Source organism: Terrapene carolina, unplaced genomic scaffold, assembly GCF_002925995.2.
Source record: "Terrapene carolina triunguis isolate 2854851 unplaced genomic scaffold, T_m_triunguis-2.0 Scaffold58, whole genome shotgun sequence".
Taxonomy (NCBI): Eukaryota; Metazoa; Chordata; order Testudines; family Emydidae; genus Terrapene; species Terrapene triunguis.
Window position 1 is genome coordinate 55,823,722 of NW_020664409.1, and position 12,214 is coordinate 55,835,935.

General features: G+C 46.5%; 1 protein-coding gene across 1 annotated transcript in view; it reads left to right on the plus strand.

The window, feature by feature from the left end:
* The window catches only part of CSPP1 (centrosome and spindle pole associated protein 1), a 150,063-nt gene extending 147,631 nt beyond the window's left edge, over positions 1-2,432 (plus strand). Inside the window, exon 28 of the mRNA XM_026659714.1 lies at positions 1,475-2,432. Within this exon, the coding sequence (XP_026515499.1) occupies positions 1,475-1,701 (227 nt within the window). The 3' untranslated portion in view covers positions 1,702-2,432. The remainder of the gene's footprint in view (positions 1-1,474) is intronic.
* Positions 2,433-12,214: the final 9,782 nt, after the last annotated feature.

Below are 12,214 nucleotides of genomic sequence, written 5' to 3' on the forward strand. Positions count from 1 at the left end.
CTGGGGATCAGGGATGCTGAATCCTTCCACCTTATTGTGTGAGTAGCTCTGGGAGAGGTGGCATTGAAAGTGGGGAGCGCGCTGACATGCAGAGAAGAAGGGGAAACCAGAACTGGCGAGGCCAGAATGGGGCTATCAGAAATGACCGTTGCTCTCTCCCACTTCACCTCGTGCAGGACTCATAGCAGAAGTGACAGAGGGGGAAACCTATGAACTGATCCAACCAGCGGAGGACTAGGGTATCACCCTGGAAAAGGGCACCAAGCCCTCCCCTGAAGCAGTACTAGGTGGATTTGCTGTTGGTTTGGGAAGTGAAGAGGTCCCTGGTAGGAGTCCCCCAGCTGACAACAGGATCTTGTGGGCAATGCACCAATCCCAGTAGCGAATTGCTTCTGTGCAGAGTGCAGGAGACCTCATGCCCCCTTGCTTGTTGATGTAGCAGATGGTGGTGATTTTAACGTTTGAATTATTTTTAGCCAATGTCCTTTAGAATGCTGGATTTTCCATAAATTAACTTAGCAGTTATAATAAACTGTTAAGACTGACTATATAGAAAGCGTTTGTTTGTTTTAGAACATTGTGGATTTTCAGTTTGGGATATTTCAGTTTATTAAAATAAAGCTTCTTCACATTAATACCACCTGTTGTAATTTCTTATACTTACATGAAGTATGCTTTTTTTTTTTCTCTTTTTTTCTCCATGTACCAATAGCAATGAGTTCCTTGTACCAGATTGTAAGAGCAAATCTTTGTGGGAGAGGGGAGCATGTGATTTAAACTAATAAAATGTTGTGAGACCAGTTTAAAATATATAAAACATTGGGGTAGCCAGTTAGGAAGGTGACATATAGACACATCTTCTGCATGCAGGGAAGTTAAACCCACTCTGCATCAGGCCTGAAGTATTTTATTCACCCTCGGGCTGAAAAGAGATATGTGTATACAGGCAAAAGAAGATAGTGTTTGGCAACACGTTTGGTTTTTTTATAACCTTGGAATGCTCCTTTTTTATATCAGACTCATTGACTGACTTTTCAGTGGGGTGTTTGACCCCAGTCCACAAAAGCAGGCTCACTATCAGAGAGCAAGAACAGTCCTCAAGGTCAACCATCAGGTATGGAGGAGGACTTGTGTATTTGCAACCCAGTTCTGTCCAGTGACAGTGAGCATTTTATGAGGCAGCAACTGTTCAAAAAATCCATGGGACATTGGAGAGCATCATGACCAAAAAAAGACTTTCAGTATCTTCATATCTACTGAACCTTTAATTTAATACAGATATGGCCTGTTCCTATGCAAACTTGCTGCATTTGAGGCATGTCATTGATAAGTATTTGGGTGATAACAGGTCTCTCATCCTTTATATCATTAAATAAGTAGAAGGAATAAACATTAAATGTAACAAGAAGGTTGCATTGTGGTGATGGGATTATTTTAAAGAGGAAACTATAAGCCTGTTTCTCCTCCTCCACAGGTGATGATATTTCCCTGGGAGATGCTGATGACATTTTGAAGCAGTTTCCATATAAAGGTGGCAGAAGGCCCACCTCTGTTGACACAGTAGCAACAGACCCCTGGCTGCGACCTGGAACATCAGAGACCCTGAAAAGATTTATGGCTGGGCAGTCAAACCAGGCTAAACTTTCTTCTGAAAACACATTACCCTTTGGTTGGCAGGGACTGTCAACTGCACATGGTTAAATAAATCTATATTGAAACCAGCTGTGCCTTTAATCATAGAAGGAATGTTAATCACAACTGCACTTTTAACATGTTCATTTTATGTTCTCTTGTAAGAATAGTTTTGTATGTAAATATTGTGAGCTATATGTATAGGTTTTTTTTAATGAAATGTTAAAGAAGCAGAAGCTGTAATGTAAATGATTTCTTTAAAAGGGAAAACAGACTGTGTACAGGATGTTTATTATACCAAGGTAGGGAAGTGGAGGTTTTTTGCACTCTTTCTGTAAGTTACACTGGTCAGTATGGTACTGATATTTCCAGTCTTAGGTTTGAAGCTTGTGTGAATGTAGTATTAGATAAAAGAGAACTTTTAACATTAAAAACTAAGAATCTAGAATGATTCTGCCAACATCATAGCATAAACAACAAAGCTTATATTCCTTTTACTCAAGTACTTCATGTGATTTTTTTTTTTTTACCTCAATGCAGCAGTAGCTATTTAAAAACAGTGATAAGGGGTTGTTGTTATAGCCTGTATTTGTCCAGTATTCAAGAGTTACTGAATCACTATTATGGGATCTACATGGACAAAAGATTTATGTAAACAATTGGCCATTGCTGTTCCACTTACTAACATTTTGCTTTCTTTTCCCAATCAATTGTGTGCTAAAATTCTAATTATACATTTCTGCTTCTTACTGTTTGTGTTGATAATGCAGATATTGTTGAGTGAGAATTGTTAATATTTAATTTATGGTCATGATTTAAATCAATTGATGAAAATAAATTATATTTTATTACCAAAATTTAAAGTTTTCTCCACCTTTTTTGGAAATGAGGGCGAGAAGGCTTAGCTTCTATAGGTACACTAGCTTCTGTCTATGGCATAAAGGGGGGTCCAAGGACTAGAAAAGGTTACTAACCTTTTTGTAACTGTTGTTCTTCAAGATGTGTTGCTCATGTCCATTCCACATTAAGTGTGCATGCATTGCATACACATCCGCCGCAGATTTTTCCCTGAGCAGTATCCGTCGGGCTGGCTCTAGCACCCTCTGGAGATATGCACTCATGCACTGAGGGGCCCAGCCAGTTCCATACCCTCTCGGTTCCTTCTTTCTGGCTAACTCCAACAGAGGGGCAGAAGGGTGGGTCATGGAATGGGCATGAGCAGCACATCTCGAAGAACATCAGTTACAGAAGCTTTTTCTTCTTTGAGTGCTTGGCCATTCCACATTAGGTGACGCACAAGCAATACCTTAGGAGGCGGGCTCAGTTCATGGACATGCGGATTGCAACACTGCTCTACCAAACCCCTTATCGTCTCTAGCCTGCTGAGTGATGGTGTAGTGGGATGAAAAAGTATGCGCTGACAACCAGGTTGCTGCTCTGCAAATATCCTGGATTGGGACTTGGGCCAGAAACGCTGCTGAGAAAATTTGAGCTCTTGTCAAGTGGGTGGTCAAGAGGGCAGGAGGTGGGGCAGCTGCCTGCTCATAGCACATGCGAATGTAGGAAGTGATCCAGCATGAAATCCTTTGGGCTGAAACTGGCACACCTTTTATTCTGTCTGCTATTACCACAAAGCGCTGCATGGACTTGCGGAACAGTTTGGCCCTTTCTATATAGACTGGGCACGCCTAACGTACAACATGTGGAGACGCTGCTCCTCCATATTCTTGTGTTGTTTCAGAAAGAATATTAGCAGGAAGATAGCCTGATTACTACGAAACTGTAAAACCACCTTCAGGAGGATCATGGGGCAGGCGCGAAGTTGAACCTTGTCCTTCAAGAACACAGTATACTGGATTTCTGACATAAGGGACCTGATATGAGATCCTCCTGGCTGAGGTAATTGCTACTAGGAAAGCAACCTTCTAGGAGAAGTACGACAAGGGGCACAATGCCAGCGGCTCAAAGGGAGGGCCTGTAAGTCTTGAAAGGACCAGGTTTAGATTTCACAAGGGAATTGGTTCACAAATCTGTGGGTATAGTGTCTCTAAGCCCCTGAGGAAGCGAATGGATATTGCGTGAGGAAAAAAACTACCTACCATCCACTGGAGGGTGGAAGGCTGAGATGGCCACTAGGTGTACCTTAATAGACAAATTGGGTACGCCCCAATGTTTCAGATGAAGCAGATACTCCAGCCCAGACTGGAGAGGTGTCCTAGCAGGTGAGAGGCCTCGTTGGGATGACCACACAGAGAAACACTTCCACTTTGCAAGGTAAGTCACTCTAGTAGATGGTTTCCTACTACTTGTAATACCTGGAGGACTTGCTCCGAATAGGCCAGTTCTGCTGGGTTTAACCATGAAACTTCCATGCGGTCAGGTGGAGGGCCTTGAGGTTTGGGTGGAGCAGTTGGCTGTGATCTTGTGAGATCAGGTCTGGGAGAGGTGGGGAGGGAGTGGCATCGGGGTCCATTACTGACAGCTCCCCATAATGTGTTGAACCAGTGCTGGCATGGCTATGTTGGGGCTATAAGAATAACCTTTGCTCTGTCCCGCTTGACTTTGAGTAAGATTTTGTGCATGAAAGGAATGGAGGGAAATGCATAGAACAGGTGCTTTGTCCAAGGGAGCAGGACAGCATGTGTGAGCGAGCCTGAGCTGTGCCCACATTGAGAGCAAAACTACTGATGCTTTCTATTTTGCTTGGTTGCAAACAGGTCTACAAGGGGAGTCCCCCACCACTGGAAGATGGCCTTGGCTATATCGGGGTGAAGGGACCACTCATGGTGAGAGGAGAAAGATCTGCTGAGGTGATCTGCCAGATTGTTCTGGGCTCCCAGAAGGTGAGAAGTTTCAAGGTGGATCAAGTGCTTCACGCAGAATTCCCACAAGCAAATGGCCTCTTGACATGTGGGAAGAGCGTGCCCCTCTCTGCCTGTTGATGTAAAACATGGCTGCCATGTTGTCCGTAAGGACTCTCATAACCTTGCCTGCAATCTGGGGTAAAACACCTGGCGTGCTGGGCAGACCACTCTGAGCTCTCGGACATTTATATGTAAGGAGAGTTCCTCCTGGGACCACAGACCTTGGGTCCTGAGGTGCTCGAAGTGAGCCCCGCAACCTACTTGAATGCATCCAAGATTCTTCATACTGAGGGTTCTGGAATGAAGAAGGGAACGCCAAAGCCTACCAACTGGGAGTCCTTCTACCAATCTAGAGAGGTGAGGGCCTGGGTGGAAACTGTAAGCCCAGAGTCCAAATGATGACATATTGATGAGTATGCTGAGGCCAGTCATGCTTGAAGGGCTCTGAGGCATAGTCTCGTGTGCTGTACTGCTTATGTGCACATGGCCATATGACCCAATCGTCTGAGGCAGAAACAGGCTGTCATGATGGGGCGGGCCTTGACCTGTGATATCAGGGATGACATTGTCTGGAAGTGGGCCGCTGGGAGGAAGGCTCTGGCCTGGGTGGAATTGAGCACTGCACCAATAAACTATCCTCTGAATGGGGACGAGCGTTGACTTCTGCTCGTTTATCAGCAGGCCCAGTGCTCGGAGGGTAGCTTGAACCAGGTGGATTCTGGCTCTCACCTGGGCCTCGGACCAACCCTTGATCAGCCAGTCGGTCAAGGTAAGGGTAGACTTGCACCCCTCGCCTCCTGAGGTAGGCCGGCATTACCACCATGCATTTCATGAAAACTGAGGGGCTGCTGACAGGCCAAAGGGGAGGATGGTGAACTGGTAGTGGGTCTGGTTCACGATGAACCTGAGAAACCTTCTGTGGCTCCAAAATATGGAGGTGTGAAAATAGGCATCTTTTAAGTCGAGGGAGATGTACCAGTCCCCTGGATCCAGGGAGGGAATAATGGAGGCCAGGGAGACCATGTGGAACTTCAGTTCCTTGAGATAATGGTTGAGGAAACGCAGGTCTAGGTTGGGTCTGAGATCCTCTTTGGCCTTCAGGATTAGGAAATAACGGGAGTAAAACCCTTTCCCTCTCAAGCTCTGAGGTACCTCCTCCATGGCTCCTGCCCGGAGGAGGGCTTGTACCTCCTAGGCTAAAAGTTGCTTGTGAGAAGGGTCCCCTGATGGGAATGGGGAATGAGAGGGAAAGGTGGAAATAAACTGTAGAGTGTAACCTTCCTCCACCATAGTCAGCAACCAACCGTCCGAAGTGATGAGGGCCCACGCTGGGCTGAAGTAGGAGAGACTGTCTGAAAACAGAACAGGAACAGGATCCAGTAAAGGAATATAATGCACTTGGGCACCAATAGCCATGGGAACATATGGCTGGCTGGCTGGGTGCACGACTCCAACTTAGACAAGTCATCCTGCGGGGACCATGGAGGAGCGGTACCTGTCAATTCCACTGGCCCGTGCCTCGGGGGTCGGGGAAATGGTGCCGGAGCACGGAAGTCTTAGCTGACATCAGCAAGGTCGGTTTCCCTCTGAATGGTACTGGAGGACCCAGTATCGAATAGGAACTTGTGGCAACATGCTCCCTTCTGCTCGTCTTCACCGCCGGTGCCGGCTCTTGTTCTGCTGGCGATGGTGGTACCGAGAGCACCTGTAAGTCCCTGTCCACAACGAACACCTCCAGGATGGATGGCACCGTGATCCTGCTGGCGCCACAATGTCCCCCCTGCACCAGACTCAACGGTGCCTGCGAGTAGGGCAGAGTTGACTGTGCAATTTATGGAGGGGGACAGGGGAGTGGCCCAATGCAGAGCACCCCCTGCTGGGCTCCCCATGCTTTTTCCTCAGATCAGGGAATGTCCCCTCATGAACTGCTGCTTTGTGTGCCAAGAGTCCCGTGCCACAGGAGGAGCACTCTGTATTGACACTGAGGTACTCGGTGCCACGTCCGACCAGCTTGTCTCCAACACCGGTCTAGGTGCAGCTTCCATCGGGATTGACTTTAACCTAGCCTCCTTGTCCTCTTCCTTCGTACGAGGCTTGAACTCGTGGAAGATTTGACAATGCTCTTGACACTTCAGTAGCTGGAGTGTGGGTCACTCACCGGCATGGGCTTGCTGCAGGCAGCACAGGGTTTGAAGCCCAGAGACCGAGGTATGCCCAGCTTCAGGAGCGGAGGATGCTCCGTTAGACAGATGCAAGAGTCCAGCTAACTATTTACACTGACTACCAAGAAGACAAACTGAAGATGCAGCAAGAACCGTTGAGAATTGCCTTACGGTCCTGTTCCAGCGACCGTCGTGGGTGGTAAGAAGGAAGTGAGAGGGGGTGGAGCTGGCCTGACCCCATATTACCAGCGCATGAGCACGTGGCACCAGAGGTGCTAGAGCCGGCCTGACGGATACCACAGAGGGTAAAATCTGCAGTGACTGGGCATGCAGCCTGCACACACCTAACAGAGAATGGACATGAGCAAGCACTTGAAGAACCGACACATACTAAGTACCAGCAGAGGGAATGGTAGAGAGAGGTATGGTCAGGTGGGATGGCATGGATTGAGGTAGGATGTCTCAGATGGTGTCAGTTTTGCCTTTGAAGAAATCAGCAAGAGCTTCTCTTGCTGTGCACCCCCATGCTCCCTGTCAGAGCGTTGGGAGGGGACAGGGCTTAGCTGCCAGTTCTAAGCCAGCTACACCCTTGACACCAATTCCAAGCCAAACTGTGGTGGTGTTTATTCTTGGTGTTCTAGGAGTGCTTAAAGTCCCCAACCAGTCTTAGGTAATTTATGAAGTTTCTACCCTGAAGAGCTTCCAATCTAAGGCTATGTCTACACTATGAGCTAGAGTGTGAATCCCCAGCTCCCATGCACCTATTAGCTGAATGAAAGCTAGTGCGAGTATAAAGAGTAGTGTAGCCATGCAAGTATGGACAGCGGCAGCAAGGCTGTGTATGTACCCACTGGTTTCAGGGAGGTTTGTACTTAGCATGGCTAAGCCGTGCCACCGCTAGCACTGCAACTATTTATACTTGCACTAGCTCTCATCAAGCTACCATGAGTAGTATATGTGTGTGAGCTGGGAATCGCACCCCTAGGTCATAGCACAGAAGTAGCCCTAGGTAGGTCTATGCTATGGAGCAACAGCATGTTTCATTTTGAACTGTTCTACCCAACAACTTTGCAGCATGGAGACTGCTAAAGCTTTTGTTCTGAGCTTGCTGTGATAGTCATCCAACAATTCCTTTTCATCCCATCTCTACTGGAAGCTACTTGGTTGGTGTTTAACACTTCAGTTCCACACAGCTCTGCAAAACACCATTAGAAGATGTCCAGCACCTGGTGTGCTGCTAGCCAGTTGGAGGCGCATGCCAAGGCTCTCGCTAACTTGTGGCGTAAGTACAGCAAGCAGCATGATTTTGGGAGAAGCGTTGGAAATGTGCAGGTGGGGATAAACTGAACTGGTGTGCAGTGCAGGGAGCACCTCAAACACTTAAAGACCCTCTAATGCAAAGCTAAAGGATGGCAACAACAGTTCCAGGAATTCCCCTGCTATCTGGCCTTATTAAGAGGAGTTTGAGCAGTTGCTCATGACTGCCCTGAGCCCAGAGGCCTGCGTGACATACTTTTGAATGTAGATGATCTTGATGATGAGACCAGAGGGAGAGGGATTGCACCAGAAGAGAAGGTGGATTCTGAGGAACAGACCAGTGCTGATAGCTCAGGAGCAGCCCCTGTGGCCAGATGGGCTCGTGTGCATCCTGGGTCAGTTTTGCTAGGACTCGTTTAGGGATGGGCCCAGAAAACAACCTGGAGTGAGAGAGAGGGGAGCAGCAGCCGGACCTACATCCACAGCTAGGCAAAGTGGCATCTGCCATCTTCATTATTACCATAGGGGAAATTGTAGCAGAGGTAGGGGAGGGATTTCTGCATTATGACTTGTTATGAAGATTACATGCAGTGTGATAGGTTTTGCTTCAGTTGACGGTGGAAGTCACAACATTTTCCTGGTGCCACTGCTGCACCTCCCAATGTGACCCTGAATGAAAGCCAGCCAGGGGAGAAAAATGTAAACACAAAACAGATTGTTACTACCTTGGCATTTTTTAAAAAGATGCAGGATTACAGACTGGACTAGCACATATACTGCTGTCTTTGTAACTGGCATATCAGAGGAATGGTAGGTAGATCTTTACTAGCATTACAATATTATCTCAGACTGCATGATTTAAGACCCAGTGGCTGAATTAAGTAGAAAAGTCCCTTGTAGACTCAGTAGCATGCTGTCCAGATTGGGGCACAGGGAAGGGGAGGAAGTCAGTTGTGCTTGTTTGCAACCTTCTGCATTCTCGTTCAGCATCCTGTTAGTGTTTGCCTGAATCTTTCCTCACTCCTAGCAGGTGCTGTTTGATAATTTTTCATGCAGAAGAAACTCAAGACAGATAGTTTCTATGTAGGGCAGACTTCCAACTACTCCAGTGGTAGCTTGCCAGTCCTCTTGATTCCTTAAGACTGTGTTTAGTTCCCACTTGATGAAAAGCTCCTTTGCATAGATGGGATTCCAATAGTAGCCTGCAAAAGTTAGTCCTTACAGTCTGATTTCCAGACCAGTAATATCCCAAAGCCTTCTCCAGCCTGAACTAATGTTGAAACCAGTACTGATACTAGGCCCCTGATCTGATTGGGACATGTTTTTTTGGAGGAGGGGTGTAGGGCAAAATTTTAAAAACTAATTAAATCTGAAATTCTTACCATGGGGTATCTTTGGTCAGGATACATTGCAAGAAGGAGCTTGTGAATAAGCCGTGTATACAGATGATAGAAAAGCATACCATATTGATAACAGTATCAAACTGTGGCTCTGCCTGACTACAGCATGTAAAGGGGGGAGGGGAGTTATTGGGGTCTAGGACCCGTAGTCATAGCCCAGAAACCTACAAATCTTTCAATTTTTACCCCATCACCCAATGAAAAATTGTGCAGGTTCATTTTCTTGGCCAGGCACTTCCACAGGATCCTCAACCAGGATGGGAAAAGGAAGAGGGTCACAGATGACCTGGAGTGGCCAAAAGTGAAGGAAGATAATGATAGTGGTTTTCCTCAAACTGACCAGAGAACTAGGCCTCAGGCCCAGATCACCCCTAGGCTGCAGCCTTCAGTACCATCACCCATGCAGCTATTGGACAGTTCAGGAGCTAGGTGGGCTGGGAACAAGTCCACAAACTAGAAGAGATAGATGTATCCTGTGCACTACACCCCCCAACAACCAGAAGTGGAAAGAGACCAGGAGGCATTCTATTCCGCAGCCAGCGAGACTGGAGCATGGCCTTCAGTTATTTATATTATTTTACACACTTGTAAGTAGTTATTGATGGACAGAATACACTGGGTATGTCTTCAGGGGCTATATTAATTAGTTGATTTGACTGTACAGCACCTTTGTGGGTGAGTGCTTGGCACCTGTCTGACTCTTCATTCTTTCCCAAAAGTGTCACATTCTTGTAATCATATAAAACCAATAGCAGTGGAAACCAAATAAATGAACATGTATACAGCAGAACACATATCACCTCATTCCCCTCACCCTGTGCTGCAAGTATGTGGGCACACAAGGCATCCCTCCTTTCTCATGCTGACTTGGACTCCAATCCTACTGATGAGATGCACTTGGCCCTCTGATAGTTTGTAGGCCTGCTACAGAAAATCCATGAGCTCATACCATGTGAAAATTCTTGCCTTTATCTTTAGATGTGCAGAGTGCAGCATCCCCCAACAGTACAGATAGCACTGACTACAAAACCCTTTTCATCATCCTGCAACTGCTAAGTGTGCAATTAACCCTTTTTGCCAGGTGCTCTGTGGTCAAGGCAGAGTTTCATGAGCCATGGCAGCAGATGTAAGGAGGGGAGGTAGGCGCTCATCCCCTAACAGTGGGCCCAGACCCATTAATGATCATATTAATGAGGGGGAGGAAAGGTAACCACAAGCTTTCAGCACCCTGGCATCGTGCACTTTTCCAGTACATCCCTGGTTGGTGTTCATGAACCTGCCTCCATGGCTGACCAAGCTCTGCAGAACACTGTTGTAGTAATCCTTTGGGTCAATATTCACTTGATCCTTATGGTTAGCACTCCATTCTCTGCAAGCTATTTATTTATACCTACAACCCATGGGTAAAGCACAGTATTAATTGCCTCATAAACCTCCATAACCCCCACAGCTTAGCTATGTACCTGTAACAGACTGGGCTGGGGAGTTTTTAGATGGCAACAGCAACCTGCTTCTGGAACAGCATTGCCTCCCTCATTTCACTGCTCCATGAAAGTCTATTTCCTACTGTAGAACTTCTGGCCTCACTGTTGGTCATCCCATCCTGGTGTGCTAGTTGTCCTGCACCAGAAGTGTTGATCTACATAAGCTGCAGCAATTGAGGGGATTCTGAGTCCTGCCCCTGAAATGTCATCCACAATCTTGCAGAACATCAATCCTGCTGCATAAGCAACAACAGCTTTTCCAAGGATCATGCTGGATCCATGACTTGGCCCCACCTAGAATGAACAGATGAGAAACATGTAGAGCAGGAAGTTTAGAAGTGTTGATGGGCTAAAACCACTTCCATAATAAACTAAGTCCTAGAGCAGCTTCAGTTAATGAGATAATCTGGGATATACCCCAAAAACCTAGAGCCTACTCTGTGTAACTGTTTCACCAGTGTGGATACATGTACAATTAGGTATGGGTCATGTGGTGCTGCACCATGGATGCTGGGAGAAGAGCTTAGCTAGTACTTGTCTGCTTGCACATGAGTTAGGACACAGCTACATACTGTAATATGGATGTGATGGTGCACCCCCAAGGCTTTATGGAAATATACTTATGAATGTATATATGACATAACTGGAATATGTTTTATGCTACATATGCCATGTAACATATCTCTGTAAAGGTTATGATCTACTGAATCTATTCCTCCTATTTGTATGCATGTATCATTTTTGTGTTTGAAGTTATGAATATTGGCTGTGTAGTTGCTTGATTTCTAAGTAACCTTAGTAAAGCATTTGGTCAGCTTCTTGAGAAAGGAATGTGCAAAGTGAGTGTCCACTTAAGGACAATGAATCTTGGAAGGCTCCAATCCACATAAGAAGTCTACCTGAGGACCTTCAGGGTAGCATGTAAACAATGGCTGCTGCCTATAAAAAAAACCCCAGAGTATGTATTAATACCTGGGGGGGAGGGGCAACCCCATTGGGAGTGGAGCATCTGAGTGTTAAAGACAGGAACACTTCTTAAGTTGCTTTCAATTAAGTCTGCAGCTTTGGGACACGTGGTTCAGACCCTGGGTCTGTGTTGCAGCAGACTGGCGTGTCTGGCTCAACAAGACACAGTGCTGTAGTCCCAAGCTGGCAGGGAAAGCAGGGGCAGAAGTAGTCTTGGCACAACAGTTGGCAGCCCCCAGGGGGTTTCTGTGATCCAACCCGTCACAATGGACATATCCTCAGAGGCAAGAAAGACAGACAACCGTAATGTGTATTTCTCTTTATCCGACTACCAAACACATGCCCTTGTTCATTTTGAGTGCCTCCTTCCACTCTAACCCATCCCCACAGGGAAAAAAGCCAGCCTTATACCAGAGGGAAACAAGCCATTAAAACCCCCGAAGTCTGAA